General features: G+C 41.9%; 1 protein-coding gene across 17 annotated transcripts in view; it reads left to right on the top strand.

The window, feature by feature from the left end:
* LIMCH1 (LIM and calponin homology domains 1) overlaps positions 1 to 21,481 on the top strand; it is a 365,434-nt gene that overhangs the window by 270,399 nt on the left and 73,554 nt on the right. For 7 of the 17 annotated variants that reach the window (XM_028492017.2, XM_028492013.2, XM_028492011.2 and 4 more), the window contains 10 exons: positions 110 to 362; positions 1,424 to 1,690; positions 9,800 to 10,102; positions 13,241 to 13,483; positions 14,001 to 14,330; positions 15,975 to 16,066; positions 16,179 to 16,290; positions 16,727 to 16,987; positions 18,307 to 18,375; positions 21,426 to 21,461. In XM_028492017.2, coding sequence (XP_028347818.1) covers positions 110 to 362; positions 1,424 to 1,690; positions 9,800 to 10,102; positions 13,241 to 13,483; positions 14,001 to 14,330; positions 15,975 to 16,066; positions 16,179 to 16,290; positions 16,727 to 16,987; positions 18,307 to 18,375; positions 21,426 to 21,461 — 1,966 coding nt within the window. The remainder of the gene's footprint in view (positions 1 to 109; positions 363 to 1,423; positions 1,691 to 9,799; positions 10,103 to 13,240; positions 13,484 to 14,000; positions 14,331 to 15,974; positions 16,067 to 16,178; positions 16,291 to 16,726; positions 16,988 to 18,306; positions 18,376 to 21,425; positions 21,462 to 21,481) is intronic. The other 10 variants (XM_007125172.4, XM_024116784.3, XM_024116775.3 and 7 more) reach the window with 5 other exon arrangements.

Below are 21,481 nucleotides of genomic sequence, written 5' to 3'. Positions count from 1 at the left end.
AATCCCCGGAACCCACAGATGTAACCACATCCCCCATACTGCATACTTGCCATTGGGAACTTTATTGCTAGCCCAGCACACTTTCTCAGCGCCCATCCTCTCTTCCCAGGGAGAGGAAGCGACTCTGAATCCGACTTGCCCCATCGGAAGCTGCCGGATGTGAAGAAGGATGACATGTCTGCAAGGCGGACTTCCCACGGTGAGCCAAAATCAGCAGTGCCTTTTAACCAGTACCTCCCCAACAAAAGCAACCAGACAGCCTACGTCCCCGCACCTCTGAGAAGGAAGAAAGCAGAGCGAGAGGAATATCGGAAGAGCTGGAGTACTGCCACCTCCCCCCTGGGTGGGGAGAGGCCCTTCAGGTAAGACCTGGACTGCGCTGCTCCCATCCTGGCTTGTGGTACAGGAGTTATGGCCCCAGGAGAAGAATGAGCTCAAAGAGCCACTTTAGAACTTTGATGTAAGATTACAGATGGAGGTGGGCAGGACAGATCTTCAGAGAGAGATCGTCATGATAGAACATAAGCTTCGTGAAGGCACCTGTTCTAGGTGTGCCTGGCACACAGTAGGTATTCAACCAATACTGGTCTAATGAGCAGATTTTTACGAGCAGATTTTTGAAACTGGCTCTATCGACAGGACATTGAGAACATCTGTCATCCATGGCCTTCCGTGGAGACTGACTCCCACTCCTGTTAGATCAGGTGCAGTAAGACCTTTTATCTAGATGTAAGTTTATCTCGATATGAGCTCAAGCGTTATTGAAGGGATGCATGAACATGCTTGAGTCACATGTAGAAACAGTCATAATGAAATGGAAGAAACATTGGACTTCTCATCTCTTGAGAGAAACAAGCAGTCTTTCCCCTAATCTCTGATTATGTTTTTGTATTTATTCATTCATTTATTCAGCAAGTATGCATCTAGTGAGCTTCTGCTACATGCTAGGTACTATCTTTTAGGCTTTGGGGACCCAGTGGAAGCTAAGATAGAGTCCCTGCCTTCAAGAACCGTGTAATCCAATAAAAAAAACTTACAGTCTTGTCTAATCCCTTTCAGCAAAACCACCCTTATCATTGCATGGTTATTCCTTATAGTCTACCTTTATTATCTATGATTTCCCATTGAATAAACATTGAAAGTTTTCATTATTGAACAAAACATGAATTTTACCTTTCTAGAACAAAAGGTGTTTGCCTTTCAATATCAATTTTGAAATAGCTCTTAATCAATGTCGAGATTATGATGCATTGTATTAAGTTAAAAATGGCTGCATTTAATTTTTTTCACATTACCAGGATCATATTGCATGCTCTGATCTTTTTTTAAGTGGAAGTAATATCAGAATAACCAGGAGGTGACATGGGATCTGCTCCCCAACCTAGTCTGTTAGTTTGGTCAATTATGTTGTCCAACTCACTAGCTATCCTGAAACAATAGAGGAAGAGGGAAGTGAAGTGGGGTCTCCTTGTGAAGAGGACCCCGTCAGCCGAATGGACCCTGGTGGGAAGCCTCCTGGTGGTGGGTTAGAATTACCCACCAGCAGTGGGAAGGAGCAGCCTCCTGCAGAGGGGGCTGCGTTGGCACCAGCTCCCAAGTCTGAAGAGGAAGATGCTGCTGAAATCCAAAAGCGCAGAAGGCTAGAGCAAGCTGGAATCAAGGTCATGGCAGCAGCACAGCGCTTTGCCAGGTTAGCTTTGCGGGCCAAGGACAGGCCTGGCTGGCTTTGTGCATGCCCGGAGGTTTGGAATCTGTCCGGCGTGATGGAGTTTCCATCTTGTTTTCCCACTTCCTGCTTTATCCGTTGCATCATTATTTCCTACTTGCAGCAAATAGAAATAGCTAATAGTCTTTGTCTTCAGGCCTGTCTCTGCTGAGTTTTTGGTTATTTTAAATGGAGGTGAAAAGGGGGCTTTGTGCTGCTTGAGTAGACCTTGTCCTGGTCAAGTATGTGTGGTCAGTCATTTGTGGGCTGCAGGATTTATCTAGCAATAACATCTTATTTTTCAATTGCTTACGGCTTGTTAATTTTCACACTACCCCTAAATGGCTCTTATCTTACTTTACACATCACCAGAAAATAGTTCTTTGGAATGGGGAACACTCTCTTTAGAAAGAGTGGCTGGCTGACAAAAATCCACTTACTTTCTTTGTCCCAAGGGAGTAGTAAGTAAGATTAGGTTTATTTGACTCATTTTCTAAAGCTCGTTGATTCAAAAACAAAGAATGGAGTAATTACTTCTCTTAATTGTAACAAAGGCACTAGTATACAGTCCTGGTGGCCTCATATTACATGTGAGATAGAGACCTTTCGCAATTGAAGTCACAGAGAACTATAGTTCTACAGTTTTGTGTAGTGTTTGGGGAAGCTGATTAATTTTTCTCATATAATAGCCACAAAGATACTAACAAATAATAGTGAGACCAAAATTTATTTGACAAATTGAAATTCATAACAGTTTGACAGTTAAAATTCCTTGGCCACTTGCTGTTCCATTTAATCCTAAAAGGTAGCTGATACACCCATTTTCAAGCAGAGTAAACTGAGGATCAGTGAAAGTAAGTTACTTCACCGTCTCAGAGCTGGTTACCACTCACCTGGTGGCCAGATTCAGATGTTCTGACCATAGTACCACAGCTGCCTCACACACATTTAATGGAATGTCTTCCATTCCTCCACACAACTCCATGTATGATTATTGCTGTGGTCTAGGTCTTCAGTGAAAGTTCCAGTACTGACTTATATGGATTTAATCCTAGAGTAGCGTTGCACTCATAAAACATCAAGGATGTAATTCTTTCTGTCTGTGGTATCCCACAGACAGGCTTGTCTGTCCTAAACATGTATGTGCTTCTAGAAAACTCTAACATAAAACTGTGCTAATGTTACAAGCAACTCTCTGGGTTTCTGAAATAATGAAGGGTAATGTCATAGAATCTTAAAAAAAGAAATAAATCCAGATATTCTTTAAATTTTGGTTCAGAGACCTTGTGAGACACATGCTTTTTCAACATCATTTGAGCTTCTACTTATACCAAAGACCAGGCTAGATGCTGAGAATACAAAAATGAAATATATCCCCTTACCGTTTTTCAGATTGTTCCTGCTTCTGTCTACAAGTCTAGGGCAAAGTGGAAATAGATAATAGGTGACACAGATAAGAGTATGAATTTGTTAAAAATCTTTAATCTTAATACCCTTGACACACATACCTTCATTTTTTATTACATCTGTGAAGTCTTTAACTAAAATTTACCAAAGACACTATCATCTTTATGATGTATTTTTTTCTTATCTTCAAAAATTGCTAATCCGCTTGATTTTTTAAATCTCATTTTAAAAAATTGATTTTTCCACGATTACTAATGCTGTTGACTATTATACCATGTTTATTGGCTACTTGGGTTTCTTCTTCTATAAATTCCCTCATATCCTTTGCCATTTATTTTTTCCTTTAAAAAAAATATTGTATTGTGGTAAGAACACTTGGCATGAGATCTACACTCTGAACAAATCTTTAACTGTACAATACAGTGTTGTTAACTACAGATACGATATCATACACCAAATCTCTAGAATTTATTCATCCTGCTTAACTGAAACTTTACGCCTGTTGATCAGCAATCCCTATTTCATCCTCCGTCAGCCCCTGGCAGCCACCATTGCCACTCTTTGATTCCACGTATTTCACTACTTTAGCAACTTCATATAAGTGGAATCATGCAGTATTTTTCTTTCTGTGACTGGCTTATTTCACTTAGCTTAATGTCCTCAAGATTTATCCATGTTGTCACATATTACAGAATTTACTTCTTTTTTTAAGGCCGAATAATATTCCTTTGTATGTATATACAACATTACCCTTATCCATTCATCCCTTGATAGACATTTAGGTTGTTTCTACATCTTGGCTATTTTGAATAATGATGCAATGAGATGGGAGTGCTAAGATCGCTTTGAGATCCTGGTTTCATTTCTTTGGGATATGTACCCAGAAGTGGGATTGCTGGATCACACGATAGTTCTGTTCTTAATTTTTTTAAGGAAACTCCGTATCATCTTTAGAGTATCCAAAAGAGCAAGGGGAGACAAATGGGCAGATACTTTAAGAGAACTCAGCACACCCAGGAATCATGATGATGTAGAGACGAGAAAAGAGTGGGCAAAGCCTGGGGATTCCACGAGCATACTGTGCCTCTTCAGTAACTGGGAGGTTTATTTTTCTGATAAAACAGTACAATCTTTTATGACAGCTCCCATTCTGTGTACAAACCTAGAATCACGGTTAGTTTACAAATGTAATTCTAATTGATGAGTAGAATATTTTTGTGGTAATTTTTGCTCCTGTCCATGTTCCTGTTATCTGCCTTAATTTTTACATATTGTATCCAAGTTAGCTCTGTTAAGCAGAAATTTGCAAGTCAGTTAATGTCTGCAAATGTCAGTTAATGTCACACCTTAGAGCTACTGGCTTAGCATTTAAAACGGAGTTCAGGAAAATCATGCATATTCCCAGAGAATGTTCCCAATAGCAACACAGCACAGCTGCTCCAAACACCCAGAATTCATTTGTTAGATAGATTTTTCAGCTGCTAGCTCTCTCATAAAAGTTTTATACATACCATGCCACTAGCCTGGCCTGTCTGTGTATTTGTCACCTACTTTTTGCAGCCCACAGCAGAGTTGACAGTCATTCTAAGTTTATCCACATTTGGGATCCTGCTTTTAAGGTGGCAGAAAGTAGCTTAACTGGAATGAAATGCATATCATGAAGAAGAAAAGGATTCTTGGTGTCTGGAAAATAAGAATATAAAACATTTAAATATGCTGATGTCTCTTAAGGCATTGTAACCTCAGTCTCCTATCTTTGCAATCCAGATGAATTCTGACCACCACATCTTGGAACCCAGCAAGAGGCCCCAGATGTTTCTTGCAGCCCATTTTTTTAGCTGGGAAAGTCTGTGTTTGCAGAGATGGGTAGAGGATGAGGCATAGGCAAGGAAGGAGGCATGTAGACAAGAGTAAGGCTGTACTTTTACAGATTGGTGGTATTTTTTTTTTTTTTCTTGGCTGTTGTTTCCCAAGTATTCTCAAACACCTCCTTAAATTATTTTTAATATATAAAAAGGAGCAAAAGTGCATGTTAGTCCATTTTCACATGAGTTTAGAAGCCTAGAAGTCCTAAGCTTCCTGTCAAAGAATATATTAGGAGGTATCTTAGCACCGAGGGACAGAAAGTAGGTCTTTCTTACTAAATATGTGGAGTTGATATTTATTAGAGTTGCCACTGAAGTCAGAAGTACATAAACTACTTTTCCTTCTCTTTTAGTTTATGATTAAGTGGGCCTAATTACCCCCCAAATATGAGACTCTGCTAAAGAAGCCAAGATTTCTGCGTTTAAGAGGATAAAATAAGAATCAAGATTCACTTCCCCTGAATTAAAATGCCATGGAGATTTGAGTTCTCTGACTTGGTGTTTCCCATTGGAGAAGTAAACTTTTTTTTTGAACTGAATTATAGGTTTCATGTGATTGGACTTCTTTTCTAATTGTTTTCATATGTTTCAGCACTCAGTCTTTTCTGCTAGTCTGTGGATCTTCTCAAGCACATAGTAATTAATTACAGAGCGGGGGAAACCCTCCAAGGAACAATAGACATTTTAGAAATCTTTAGAGGAAGAGCAGATGCAGCTAAGTGCCAGGAACGTATTCTCTCCATCCCTCCTTACCAGATGCCTGTGTCACTGCTTCTTGCTGCACAGATTCTTGAGGATCAGGGACTAGGCAGACACATAACTTGCATGAACCTTTGTGACTCTGGATGTAGCTGCCCTATTGGGACACTGTGTGAACAGGGAGGTCCCTGGTGTTGCCCGTGACATTCCCAGGAGGCCAAACAGGCTTTTCTGGAGAGCCCAGTTTCTTTCAATAGAACAAACTGACTGCCAATCTGAGCTGGTTGCTTGTGCGTTGCCAAGTAAAAGGGGGTGAAAGAAAATGCCAGCTCTTCCTTAGTTTAAATCATTATCTCATTCACTTTGAAATATATAAGCCTTAGAAACTTTGAGACAAGAGCTTTTCCTCCCCCTCACCTGCTTAGGACCCACCATCTCTCCTACAAAGATAGCCTCACTTGTCTTAGGACAGGGTTGCCAGGTTGAAGGCAAGGCTTGGCATTTCTCATTTCACATTAGACTGTATTCCTTCTTTTTTGAAAAAAAAACTTATTTATTTTTGGCTGCTTCAGGTCTTAGTTGCGGCACACGGGATCTTCTGTTGTGGTGTACGGGCTTCTCCCTAGTTGTGGCACGTGGGCTCCAGAGCACGTGGGCTCAGTAGTTGCGGCGCTCAGGCTTAGTTGCCTCATGGCATATGGGATCTTAGTTCCCCGACCAGGGATCGAACCCGTGTCCCCTGCATTGGAAGGCAAATTCTTAATCACTGGACCATCAGGGAAGTCCCTGTATTCCTTCTTAGTAAAGCAGTGATCTGGGTCCACCGAGCAACCCCTACTTCCCAAGGCAACTCATCTGTGAATGACTCAGACAAAATAAAAGTGCCAAACCACCCCATGAATATCAAGCCAGACAGCCAGGGTCTGCCACTTAAATTTACTTACTTTACCTACATTCACATGACTGGAACTGGAAACCTCAGTGGGCATGATAATACCGATCTTTCAGGGTTGTCGTAAAAGTTAGCGTATCTGGAATATACTAGCTCTTCAGAGCTATTATAATTATTGAAAAACAAAGTAGAATATACTGAAGCTTTACAATAGACTGACCTTCAGAAAAGAAGGGCTCATTATAAAAAGTCATTTAAATATTCTGCTAACTAGGCACCTGCGAACACAATCCTATATATCTGCCTTATACACATTATTTATTACTTCATAGCCAACAGTGCCGGCCCAGAATTTATGTCATTAAATTTTTGCTCTCTCTGAGTCTGCCTGGAAGCTCTGAATTTACAGGATTCAAGCAATTAGCAGAATGTCATTATGATCGGTTTTTCAAGTGGGCAGGGAGTGGCTTTAAGAGGCCAGTGATATGGAAAGCTTTCTTCACCCCCTTTTTTTAAGTCCACATATCTAAATTGAGATCACTTGAAATGAGTCCTGCTACACTGGGCATTTAGCCTGAAAAGAAACACCCTGGGGAATTTGTAGCCTGGCTGGACTCACGTGATGCATAATGCACGAGATTCTCCCTTCTCAAATTGGCATGGCTATTTGCATAAATGCATATGTTTTATTCCATAGTATTCTCCCTGAATTGGGGAAAATTGAAACCCAGGACCCTGGTCAAAAAATGGAAGGAGTGTTGCTTTTGGACTTGAAAGCGTCAAGCTCAGGATCTGCTCCTTTACTGGAATTGGAGTCGGATCAGCTGAGATGAGATAATGCGTTTGAAAGGGCTCTGTAAACTGTAAAGTGCTGTGCAAGCACTGTAAGGTATGATTAGTTAGCATTCTACTGTCATTATTCCTGGCTGAACATTGCTGTCTGTAACCAGCAGTGCAAATCACGACTTCATTCTAAGCACAACTCATATGATCCCTTTATTTAGTAACCAAAATACTTATCTTTCTCCTACTTCCATAGTAATGATAATGCCTTATTTTTTGTATGATGTTCTGCTTTCAAAACTGCTCCTGGCTGTATCCTTTGTTTAATGAATAGTGCAGTGATTAAGAACAGGATCTCTGGAGCCAGACTCCCTGGGTTTGAATTTTAACTTCAGCAGTGGCACTTTGAGCTTGGGCAAATTTCTTCACCTAATCTCAGTTTCCACTCTATAAAATGGGGATGCTAATCACACTACCATTGCAAGGCTAGTATTAAGGTTAAACAAATTAACACTAGAAGGAATTCTGGCACGTTGTGGGCGCTCAATAATAGTTAACCACCTTCTTTGTCACCATCAATGTGCTTTTTATTTTTTTATTTTTATTTTTATTTTTTTTTATTTTTTTTCGGTATGCGGGCCTCTCACTGTTGTGGCCTCTCCCGTTGCGGAGCACAGGCTCCGGACGCGCAGGCTCAGCGGCCATGGCTCACGGGCCCAGCCGCTCCACGGCACGTGGGATCCTCCCGGACTGGGGCACGAACCTGTGTCCCCTGCATCGGCAGGCAGATTCTCAACCACTGCGCCACCAGGGAAGCCCAATGTGCTTTTTAAATGATGCGTTTTCAAAGAGATTAATTCAATGGCCTATCACTTCCCACTGACCATTCTTTATGGCCACAGTCAACCAATACCAGTTGGTTCTTGCCAGACTTGTTGGCTAAGGATGCAGGGAGGAGAGTGAGCACGGTCCGGGAGTGGCCAAGCAGGAGACCAAGAGCCGGAGGGCAACTCAAAGGGCAGAATTTTATATTTTAAGAAATAACTTTATTCAGAGAGCAAAGCACCACCCACCACCTCTAAATTCCACGATTTAAACTTTTATTGAGAATAGTGGTCAGCAGGGAGAAGGAGTTTTCTGGACATGACTAATGATGGTTTGATTTTTCCAAAAGTCAGGAGTGAGGGCCTGCTGTTATGTTAGGCTGATGGGCCTCCTCTGCAGCAGTACAGGGTAAGCAACAGACAGCAGGCCACCTGGTCAGCCAGAAGCCAGAGTAGACAGCGTTTCCTTGCTTGTACGACTCTCAGCCAGGCTAATTCCTCCTGTCTTCATTTCTGAGACAACATGTCCCATGACCATGAAGAATTTACTCTTAATCCTCCTTCAGAAATTGGATACAAAGTAGGTGAACTTTCTTTAGAAGTCAAGATGCTTTATTTACTCACCATCTCTATGAACTGAGAAGATAATAAATGATATTTTTAAAGTTTTAATATTTTATTATGACTTAGAAGCAAGGCTGATCTTATGAGTAAGTGGGAGGAGTTTGTTTGAATATCAGAAAGGCGCCATCGACTGTATTCTCACCCTACCCACACCCAAGAAAAACAAAAAACAAAGCATAAAAAGTCCTAATATTCCACCATTAAACTGCATTTCTCTTTAAATTCTAAAGAATTTAAAGCTTGGTGCCTTCAAGATTTCCTTGAAGATGAAAATAGCCCTAAGTAAACATTTTGGCAAAATGTCTTAATAGGATTTACTTGACAGCTAGCATATGACGAAGAAGAAGAGCTGGGCAGTGGAGAGTCATGGGGGTAAAAGACCGAAGAAAAGGTTGCTGGTGGGAGGGTGCAGGGCACGATAAGCTTTTGTGCCCGAGTCCATCCTATCAATGGTCATAAACCATTCCAGATGTTTCAGGTTAGCTCAGCTCTGCAGAAAGACCGTCCTTACACTTTGCAGTCTGGTACACATCCTAGGTGTGCTGTCACATAGCTGCACTCATTAGCATTCCTCCAGATCAGTTTCTTGGTAGCTCAGATTTTTGCCCTGTCAGTCAGAATAAACTGAGTACCTATTGGGTACATTATTAATGTGCCAGAGAAAAAATAATAACAAAGTGCTTCTTACTTTTCCCAATTTCATGAAAAGAATTTGGATTGTCACTTTCAGAGCCATTTAGGATCCTGCCTTTCTGATGCTGATGGGGCCCTGCAAGTTAAATGAATTTTTAGTATTGCTAGCAGCTGACTAAATTCCAGGTTTTGAAACCCACCCTAACCCTGCTGCAACTCTGGACTAAAGTAGTAAACAGATGTCATCTGGACTAATGATATTGAGAAGACCTTTCACTAACAAGACAGTTGGCTGCCTGGAGATGGGGATTTAAAAACCGTTTTGCTCTGATCACATGTGGAGTTCCATTTAATTTTGCTTTATCAGTCAAAAGCAATTAAGTGATGAGAAAGAAGCTGTTCGAGATATTATCCTTCGCAAAGAAAATCCTTTCCTGATCCACCAACACAGAAGAGATTCAGAATCAGAAGATGAAGTTGCATGTCGACTGCCTGATCTTGAGAAAGATGACTTTGCCGCCAGGAGAGCAAGGATGAACCAGACCAAGCCAATGGTGCCACTGAATCAACTCCTCTATGGGCCTTACCGAAAAAAAGAGGCAGAGAAATCAGATGGCAGCAAGCTACCCTCAAAGGGAATCTCAGAAAAGAAAAGTCTAGAACATAAAAGGTGTGCTCTGTGTGTGTGTGTGTGTGTGTGTGTGTCTATGAAGGAGAGAGAGAATGTAATTCAGCAAAGGTGATTTGTATCAGGGCTTCCCTGGTGGCGCAGTGGTTGAGAGTCCGCCTGCTGATGCAGGGGGACGCGGGTTCGTTCCCCAGCCCGGGAAGATCCCACATGCCGCGGAGCGGCTGGGCCCGTGAGCCATGGCCGCTGAGCCTGCGCGTCCGGAGCCTGTGCTCCACAACGGGAGAGGCCACAACAGTGAGAGGCCCGCGTACCGCAAAAAAAAAAAAAAAGGTGATTTGTATCAAAGCTCCCCATTCCTCTGTTTCCTGCCCTAATTACATATAATCAGTAATGGTGGTTTATTTTAAAGTGGAACCCCAGATATCCAGTCTCTCCGAAGTTCAGATGGCAGGGAGTAGAATGGTCCTGTCCAAAATAGGGCTGAATTCACCAAATAAATATGGAGCTCAAGTGTGCAGATGTGCTATATGTGGGCACAACACCACATATGGGTGCTGGTGTCAGAGACGGGCATTATTGGCATAAATAGACATGTGCTATTGCTGATCAGGGAACAGCCACCTCTCAAGGTTGCTCCAGTCCATCCATAGCAGGCAGAAATCATAGTTATTCCTTAGTTATGAGACCTTCTATCTTATTAGCACCTTTGAGATATGGGTGAAAAATGAGGCTTGCTGTTTCTTCCCTCACACCAACACGATCACCTAGACATCTGATGATGGAGATTTCTCATTAAAAAATCCTCAAATATATAATATAACACACTTCTATTTGTTCTGTCATAGAAATTATTATTATTTTGTTTTTTTTGCGTTACGCGGGCCTCTCACTGTTGTGGCCTCTCCCGTTGCGGAGCACAGGCTCCGGACGCGCAGGCTCAGCGGCCATGGCTCACGGGCCCAGCCGCTCCGCGGCATGTGGGATCTTCCCGGACCGGGGCACGAACCCGCGTCCCCTGCATCGGCAGGCGGACTCTCAACCACTGCGCCACCAGGGAAGCCCTGTCATAGAAATTATTTTTAAGTGAGTTTCCTTCTCCCAGCTTTTCTCCCATCTTCTTAATTAGGGAAAGGAAAGCTTAATGAAATGGAATTTGGACAGTGATTTGTATCCTAAGAGGGATATGATTCATTCAAGCCATCAGCCTGCTAAATTTCAGTGTACAGAGTTCATCGTTCTTGTATTTTTCCTTACATCAAAATCAGAGTTTGCATCTTTATTATTTAATTACCATATTTTTGCCTGTCACTTAAGAGGTTTGTAATCTATTGAACTAAGAATATAAACATCTAAACTGTGTTTTACACAATTAAAGTGGTTCTTTGGACAGAGTCATTGAGATCAGCGAAGCAGTTAGTGTTTTCTATTGTTTTTTATTTTTTTATTTAGGAAGCACCAGGTACAAAACACATGAAAGATCTCTGGACATAGAACAGGGATTTGAGCATAGAAGACCCGGCACATTTTTTTTATAGGACACATTCTAGCTTCAGGAGGCTCTTGGTCTTTGCAGTCCTTGTTGGCATGCCTTGTAACAAACCGTTCTCAGAGGGCCTTGTGGGAGGGATCAGTTGTTGCCAGTGAAACAAAGACTTCTGGATAACTGAGTAGCATCAAGGCATATTGATGGGAATCAGCAACTTGAGTTAGGAAAAGGAGTAGCTTTTGTATCTCCCTTTTTTCCTTTCTCCTGCATGCAATTTTAATTCCTGATATTTCCAGCCCCATTTGTCTGTTGTCACCTGATTCTGTGTTTGGGGACACAGCCCATGATCTCTCTAGAGAGCTTCAAAGAACTGATGAAAAAAAGAGGGCTCCCTGGTGGCTCTTTGCTATGCCCTCCTTGATCCCCTTCCCCAAACTAAAAGTAAATAGAAAATTCTGTCACCTTCCTATTTGCATAGGCTCTGTAAATACACCAAGTCATCCAGGTAACAAAAGAATGCTTCTTGGTTTTCTGGCTTGGAAGATTTATTTTGAAAAAAAAAATGAATAGCCCTATTTATGTATATTTCTGAAATTTTCTATCTCAAGAAACATATTTAGTTAGAAACTGACTTTTTTTTTTTTTTTTTTTTTTTTTTTTTTTGCGGTACGTGGGCCTCTCACCGTTGTAGCCTCTCCCGTTGCGGAGCACGGGCTCCGGACGCGCAGGCTCAGCGGCCATGGCTCACGGGCCCAGCCGCTCCGCGGCATGTGGGATCTTCCCGGACCAGGGCACGAACCCGCGTCCCCTGCATCGGCAGGCGGACTCTCAACCACTGCGCCACCAGGGAAGCCCAGAAACTGACTTTTAATGTGGTATAATGTTTATGCATATAGATGCCACAACTTTGGTTTAAATTATGATATTGTCAACATTAGCCATCTAACATTCATTTCTTAGGAAAACAATTGAAAATATCAGATTTAGCATTAATAAAGGTGAACAGTTATTGACACAAGAAACAAATGGGTATTGCCTCTGTGGATCCAGGTAAAGAGGATACCCTCTCTGTTCTTCAAGTTTACATTAGCCATACCTAATTAATGCTATCAGGAGGCAGAGACTGAGTTTGAACATTGAAACTTTCTATTCAGCATTGACCTAATCATACTTTCTGGCAGTATGAAGGTTTATGGTTGAGATGTTCAATATGTGAACAATGTTCCAACTATCTCCAAACTAATTCTAGAATTTGGATCATGCAGAGCTCATTACTAACACTTTACTGCTGCAGTAAAAGACGTTCCAAGAAGGCTCAGGGATTCAATCAGAAAACTTGAATTCATTACAGTAATTTGAATAGTGTGGGAATTGGGCATCATTACTGTCAAACTGAAATCTCATTACCATTCTTAATAGTCTTTCAGCGAGCCCTGGCTTCTCTTCCTAAACTAAACTAGAGTCTGTCATCTGGTGGAAAAACTCTGTCTCTTTACAGTGTCAAAAGGGTAGCATAGACAAAAGTAATCAAGGCTGCAATTGATTCCATATTTTTGAGAAAGGGAGAGGTGCTTCCATCATTCCATTCTGTCTTCAGCCTCTGAATTTCCATGCTTGACATTCTGTTTGTCTGCTCCCCTTCCTGGAACCTGATTTTTCCAATAACGTGGGGGCCTGGATCAAATTGACAGAAACCAAGGCCAAACGGAAGAGGTGAAGTTGAGGGTGACCTGTATTGTGCGGGCTCAGGAGAGTGAACCTGTGGAAGAGGGGCTCAGGCAGGTGCCGGATCTTCACAAGGATGACCTGGCGCAGCGCAGAATTCAGGGCAGCCTTGGCCCTCACCGCGAGGCTCCGAGCTTTGTCACGGTTGCCAATATAACAGAAGCCGACCGGGAGACATGGGAGAGGCTGAAAGTGTCAGGAAAGACGAGGTGTGTCATGTTTTCCCCTGGTTTTCTCCTAACAGTGGTTTCATTTAACTTTGAAGGAATCACTTATCCTTCTATCATTTTTTATTTTCATGGCCAGAAAAAATGCCTCAAAACACAGAGCATATTCTGCATGAGTTGAAACTTGTTAATACTAAAAATTAGAAGCCACAAGGACAGGAAACATCCTCCTTAATTCAACTGATTTATTGTGAATGCTTATTTTGATAGGCTTATTTACGTGTAAGGAATTTAAACTTGACTTTTAAATAATTTTAATTATTTCATTGTACCCAAGGTTTTCTTATGCCATCATTTATGATGTTAAGAAAGCTACAGAAACTTAAAGTGCTATTTTCTTAGGCAAGACAATGATCATTTCTTCATTTGACTGATTAATGGAAAAGCAATTCTGCTTTAGACATTGAAGTATTTTTCATACATCCAGTATTTTTTCAAAACTCTTCATTGATTTTACTCACCTTAGAAACCTTTGGAACTAATTTCCGGTTCTGACTAGGGATGGAGATGTGGAGCACACGTGTGCCCCTGAGCCTTCACCAGAAATTAAAGCAGAAACTGCCATCCGTGATGACTTTGCCAGCCGCAAGGCAAGGGCTTATAAGAAAGCTTCCAGCCCTAGGCAAAAGTTCGTGCACTTTGGACCAGTGACAGAGATAGATCAGCAGACATGGAAGCGGCTCAGCATTGGCAGGGCTGGGCCGAAGGAGGATGCAGAGGGAGTCATCGGTCACAGCCACAAAATTCAGACGTACTCTGTGTCCCCTGCCTTGGCGGCCATGTCCAGTTTACAGGAAGACCACAGGCTCAATCCACAAAATGACTGCAGGTATTTTTTGCCCTTACATGTGCAAGGAGATCTGCATGGGAATCACTGCTGCTTTTAAAGAGTTTGCCGAAGCACATTAAAGAAACCGCCAGAGATGACGTAGTTTTAACAGCCACTTTTGCTGGTTAGCAGAGAAGTAATGTCAGTAGATTTCCCCGCGGGGAAACGTGTGTGAAGTTAAATGACAGACATCCATTTTGATTCTGTTGTCACCAGAATCACTGCCTGGGAATGCCAATAATTTTGGCAAATGATTCATCTTCCCTTGGCTGCATTAAGCAGTATTTTATTTGTTGGCAATACTGAACAAACTAGATGGAATGTTTTAATGATACCCTTCGTGTTTCTCCTAAAGATATATTGATAAAAATCTGGGTTATCTATACCCTCCCTCTTTCTTATCCCACGAGGGAGAAAAAAATTGTTATTAGTATCATTAAGTTCAGATTTTGGACATCTAAGTAGACACACAAAAAAGTAAACATCTCTCCCCCCGAGCTCCCGCCCAGTTTTTAAACTTATATAACAGAACATGAGTGGAAAAAGACTCTTCTTTTGAGTGTTCCTATGAGTCAGTCAGGAGTTTCCTTGGATGACTCACCATCCAAATTTGTGAGGCGTCACCTGGGAAGAGACCTTGTAGAGCTGTCACCAGTCCTCATCCTCACTGGAGGCCTTCCAGCTGTGAATTCCCAAGCCCTCTGTTGGGGATTTGGTTCTGCGGGCTGGTCTTTCTTCCATTAAGCAGGTATAGGGCATTTCTAAAGTTCTGGATTCTCCAGGCGCTAGGTGTGCTTGGGGAAACTTAGAGATCAGAGTCCCCTCTGCACCCCACTGTCTATGCAGGGCCCAGCAAACATTTATTTACTAAAAATTTGCTTTGCCATCTCCGTGTGAATGGCCTTGCTCCCCTTTGAGGTCCCAAACCACTACCCACACGTCCTCTTTTGTCTTTAGCTGAAGATGGTACTTAAGGTGAGGGTTTCAGCCATTTTGGTAAGCTACTCAGTTTTCCTGGGTCTCTTCCAGGTATACATGTTATCACATTTGTTTGAGTTTCTGTTAAAAAATAATAATAATAAGATTCTGGATTCTCCCAGGAAGCTCCAGTCCACCTGCATGGTGGGAGCAAAGCAGAGCCCTCCATGGCAGGAGGAAATGCTCAGGACAGTCTCCTCCATGCCTTGTTCATGATATCCAAAGCATACAGTGGGTGGTCCATGACATAGAGAGGGGTTTCTTTGGTTCCACACTGTGGGTGACACCCTAGAGGCTGTCAGGAGAAATAACCCTGGTACACCAGAAATGCACTGCTGGGGTTTCAGAGGCTGCCGGGGACCGGGGGTGGAAGGGGTAGGACTAAGAAATTAGTAAGGAATGCATCCTTGAGTCCTTGACTGCTAAGGGGCCGTCACTCAGCCCCATGGTGGCAGAGTCAGGCTAGCCTTCTTTGACTTCCTCAGGCCCTTGCCAGGGTTCATATTCTATTATCTCATTCTGAGTATGTCATCCTTACTAACCGGCTTCTGGAATAGCAACCGAACTTTTTCTCTTAACCTTTCAGTCTCAGTGACTTTCATTGTCTCCTTTCCTGACTCTTTTGCCTCTTTCCTCTTGCTGCCAATGCTACTTGATCATCAACAGAATAGTGACGTCTGGTGTAGATGACCGTTGTAAAAGGGTCTGCCGGCTGGCTGTGGTGCCGGAGTCCCAGGAAGAGCATAGCTGCAGTTTAGGTGAGTGTCCTAGGAGGACAGAGAAGGGTGAGGATGTGAAGGCTGACAGGTGGGCCCAAGGCCTCTGGTGGGAGTTCTTTCCTAGTAGTAAAGCTGTCCCGTCTGGCTTTAGTTACCTGCAAACAGCTGCCGCAGGATGGCAAAGAAGCGACTGAAGGAGTTGTTCAAAGAGGTTCTGAGACGGTGCCAAAGGCTGAAAGATCCGAGGAGAGCGGCCAGCCACTGTGAGCGCCTCGCCCGCTTTCCAGGGTGCGCTGCCTCTGCTGTTTGCGGCTGCTGGGTCCCCCAAAACAGCTTAAAGCCACAGTATGCGCTTGATGACTGATGTGGCGTGAAGCCCCTTAAAGGAACGCGCCCATCCCAGGGTCAGAGTTCTGCTTTCAGTGCCCTTCCTGGGTAGAGACTTTAGACTTTGCATGTGGTTGGGTGCTGGCCAAATTTCATTCTCAGGAATCGTGAACACCAGAAAGGGAAACCCATTCCCGTGTAAGTATCAGCTGCATGATGGAGGTCCAAGGTATTAATCCTCAGTTGCTATGTGTGCTGCTGCCTCTGTGATCACTGGCTTCTTCCGTCTTGAGTTAATGCCAAGCGAGTGATGCTACTGAAAACATCTTTAGCAGTAAGTGCCCTTTGACTGGCTGGACTGATGTGCCCTAGTTCATGTCCTCTGACCTCTGAATGGGAGGCTTCAGAGAGAGAAGAGAAGTCAGAGAAGATGACAGCTCCTGCCTGGAGTGGCAGTGGACTGAAAGGCCAAAGAAAATTGTGTGATTCGCAAAAAGATGACGTGATGGCCAGGAGAGCTGGGATGTCTCTTAGACACATTGGATCCAAGCTAAACCAGTTCCGTCCAGTTCCATTTGCAAAGCAACGCATTGTGGAGGAATCTGCCAAGGGTCCACCAATAAAAGATAAGAGGTCAGAAGATTATCCTAAGCTGTTTTGACTTTGTTTCTCCAGTCTGAGCCTTGATACATGCTTTGAATGTATCATTAATGCTTTATGGTGTATCAATGCCACTTACCTGCTATTGCTAGCAGAAATGAAATGATTAAATGACTGGCCTAGTCTGCCAAGATTTTTTTTTTCTTTTTTTGCATGTGAGCAGGTGTGGAAAGAATAGTTCAGTTGTGAATTGTCCCATTAAACATTCTTTCTGACTCTCATTTCGTGGGCAGCCTAAATGGGAAACTCTTTTATTTCTTCCTAGCTCACATAGGAGCCATCGGGTAAAGGAGTTGAACTTCTTTCTGACCTACTTGATTTCGTTCTGATTCCAGGAGGGTCTTCAGGTCCAAAGAAGATATATACTACTTATAAAATGAGTTTAATTTTAACATTAGCAAATAGTGCTTTCTAGAGGTAGGATTTCCATCCCGTGCTCTGACTTGATTTAAAATGAAGGTAGGGAATATATTGAAAAGGTAATCAACAAGGACCTACTCTATGGCACAGGGAACTCAATATTCTGTAATAACCTATATGGGAAAAGAATCTGAAAAAAGAATGGATGTATGTATATGTATAACTAAATCACTTTGCTGTACACCTGAAAGTAACACAGCATTATAAATCAACTATCCTCCAATGTAAAATACAAATTTAAAAAAATAAAATGAAAGTAGGGAAATAGTAATCCTGGGGTTCATGGTCTGGTTTCGGGTCCTATATGTTGAAGCTTCTGTTGCTATTTAGTAAGAGTGATAGACTTTTGTGAAAAGTGTGGTCTGCCTGATCAGTGCAGGGCAGAGGAGTAAGGAGTGTGTAGCGTAATTAAAGCTCCACCGTAAAACAGGAAGTGATGAAGTTCTGCTTCACAGAGGACCTTGATGGTAGTGGGACAGAGGGTAGAGTGGGGAGTAAAGAAAGTCTTAAGTAATCCCCCAGTTTTAAGATTAATACCCTAGCCATCGTTACCATCTGGATTTAATGTATGTTTTACATTTTTCTGAATCATACTCCTGCCATAGGAGAGCCTTATTGTAACACTGGTTTCGGGAAGGAGGAATAGCCGTGCTCTACTTTATAACTGTTACCCTTTCAAAGTGCTTCTGCCCCCCGCCAGCGTGCCTTCTTCTGGGGATTCACAGGTAGGTTGAATGGCTGTTGGCTCCAATTCACAAATGGGGAGCCTGATGTAGAGAGAAGTTACACCTGGATCACACCTGGATCCCAGCAGGTGAGGGCAGGTTAGTGAGAGAGGGACAGCCTTGCCAGCACGCTCCCTCTCTCCCCAGATGCCCCGATGTGGTGCCGGACCCTGCATCCATGGGCTGCCGGAGAGCAGTTAGCATGAAAGGAGAGAAGGAAGTGAGGCCTATAGGCTGCCTACTAGAACATTCTAGGCGGCCCATTTACTCACTTCTCACACAGCCTTTGAGACGAAGCAGCTTCTTCTGTATTCTACAATAAGGAACCGAGGCCCTGGCCTCACACAGCTGGTAATCACAGATCCAAGATCCAAACCCACCTCTGTCTGAAGGGGGAGCCGCCGTGCCACGCCAGCGCATTACCTACCAGGTTACCAGAGGAAACTGTGGCGGTCTGACGACTTCCCTGTCACTTGTATCTGTCCCTCTATCTGTGATTCGGGAAGAGACCTCTTTATATTCACATGGGACTGAATGGCTGGTTTGAGCATAAGGAGATATAGTCAGATTAACTCTGTGATTAACTCTGTAATTGTGTGATTGAGCAAAGCACACACCTTGGGAATTCATGTTTCCTTTCAACAAGTATTTACTGAGTAATTGCTACGTGTAAAATGCTGTGCTGGGTGCTGGGGGATAATCTTAAATGAGCAGTAAACCCATTTTTCCCTCTCACTTCAAGTGTAGCTTATGCTAGTTCACAATATGGCTAATCATTAATCCTGAAGTGCTTTATTAGTGCTGAAAGTTACATAAACACCATCAATAGGTGAATAGACTATTCTTTTTGTCTTTCTAAATACCGCCACCGTCACAATTAAACTTTAGTAATTGCTTTTTTTTTTTTTTTTTTTTTTTTTGTAGGATGCTTATACCAACTGTGATTTGTCTGGCCAGTTTTGTACTTGATAGTCTGTTGACTGACCTACTTTGCATTTTTTTTTTTAAAAATCTCTTTGTTAGTGATTTTTTTAAACTCATCTTTACTTTTCTATTTTCCATAGGACAACTGGGAAAATCATTTGAAGCCCAAACTTTAATGATCTTCTCCCTAACAGCAAAGGCAATTCTGATGAAATTTGTGCCCTCTTAAAGCTAATAAATTAGTCTGAGGGGAAATTTCTTAAACCTATATGTATATAGTAAACAGATAAATGAAGGTCATCCTCAGAGACTGCACTATTCTTTTCAATTTCCAGAGCATCCAATAAGTACTTATTGAGGGCCTAGTCTGGTCACTGTTCAGAGAACCCCAAAAGAAAAATCCCTACCATCATGGGGCTTATGTTGCACTGTTAATCTATATTTGTTGGCAGAGCTGTCCATGAAATGCTGTTAAGTGTTTTCTGTAGAAGCAATTTAAATTTAAATATATCCTGCATGCAACAACATAGCTGAACCTCATAAACGAAATGTGCTAAGAAAGCCAAACTCAGAAGGGTCCATACTGTATAAGTCCATTTATAGAGCACAAAACTCAACACTAATCTGTGGTTTGTGAAAATTCATCAAGGTGTGTGTGTATGGTCTGTGCACTTTCTATATGTATATTTTACTTCAGTAAAACATGAACTAAAATATTCCAATAGACACAGGAATACATACCAACTGTTAATTGATCATTCCTAGTTTAGCCATCCATTAAGAATAACTTCTCTCCTCGCTTCCATAGATAATTTAGAAAACACTATATTTGACTGTCTATCCTAGTAGGCCTGTTAATTAACTGGGAAACATTTTACCGAGGCTTCAGAATTAACACTGTTAATTCTGGGTGGAATTAACACTGATTATGCACTCTTTCTTGATGTGAAGGAATCCATCTGCCTCCATGCAGTGATGGTTTTGGAAAATTGAGGGTACTTATTAATTTAACCTTTAGCACCTTCTGAAACTATTCCCCAGAGAAACTGAAAATGGGTCTTACTTCTGGAAGAGAGACATTCACAAACACTTTCCTCTTCTTGATTTTGGCCATTCCAACAGAAACTTTGGGCTTTTAACTAGTGTGGTTGCCTTCACTGTGCATGAAAATAATTATTAATGAATCAGACTGTTGTAGAATGATGAAGGCATCAGAGAGAAGGGTGTATGTGTGTGTACACCCATGTGCTTTGGAGTGTTTTCTCTAAGATCATTGGAAGAGATCTTTAGAAATTACTCTTTTCCCTATAAATTGTTATAAACTGAACACAGGATCAGGTGATTTTTGCTGAAAGCCCGCAAAGTTAATTTATTGGACTGAAAGCAGGACATTTTTTCTTTACTCAAAAAATTCTTTGTACGCCATCAGAATGCATGAATGAACAGCCTTTCAGGGCATAGGTAAGAACCTTCTCTTAATATTCTCCTTTGCTGAAATAGTCATTTGTGGGAGCTCCTTTTTTTTAAATGTGCTTAAAATATGCCCTCGTAATGTTCTAGTTTTTATTTTCTAATTTGACCTTTTTCTTTGTTTTATCAGATGCATTAAAACTTAAAATGCCTATATCGAAGAAGGTACAACTTGGTAGATCTAAATAATCAGAAGAATATAAAAGATTGTTTTTAAAAAACTTCATTTTTTTTTAAGTTGTGGAATATCATCCACGTCTGGTTTTGATCAAGGCTGCCAGTTTTCTAGGAATTGTGGTTTTTGTCAAATGCATGCGGAAGGCACTGATTGGGGTTCTGTTTGGAGTTCTGGTTTGCTTTCAGAAAACTGCAGAAACACTCTTTGATGTTATTTGTGCCAATGCATTAACACATCAGGGAAAGGGTCAGTAAGTGTGTGCTTCTATGCTGGGTGTCCATTACAGCCCATTACTCTGCAACAGAAAGGCAAAGAACAGTTCAACTGTTTGTGAACCATCTTAATACATGTTTGGGTTTTTCTAAGCTGCCTTCTCTAAACATTGTGGGTTGCACCTCAGCCTTTTTGTGTTTATATTGAACAGATTCTTTCTTTGTGGGTAGCATGGGGATTTTTTTTCATTTCTCCTCTGGGTTTTACTACAAATTTTGCATTCTTCAGAAATGTCAAGACTTTGCTTTCCTTTTCAGCAGTTAATGAATATTACTAATTGTATAATGACACTTCTCTTCCAGTATGATCAGCAAAAAAGGTTTGGCACACATACATTTCACTTGTAGTTTTTATTTCCAGCTTGGTTACAGCATTAACCTTCTGTCTTACCAATCCTCTAATTATGTATTTGGTCTTATAGATACGGACCGAGAACTCCTGTGTCTGATGACGCAGAGTAAGTTGTCTTGTATTTGT

This window comes from Physeter macrocephalus, chromosome 7 (genome assembly GCF_002837175.3).
Source record: "Physeter macrocephalus isolate SW-GA chromosome 7, ASM283717v5, whole genome shotgun sequence".
Classification (NCBI taxonomy): Eukaryota; Metazoa; Chordata; class Mammalia; order Artiodactyla; family Physeteridae; genus Physeter; species Physeter macrocephalus.
This window is presented reverse-complemented; position numbering and strand designations above follow the sequence as displayed.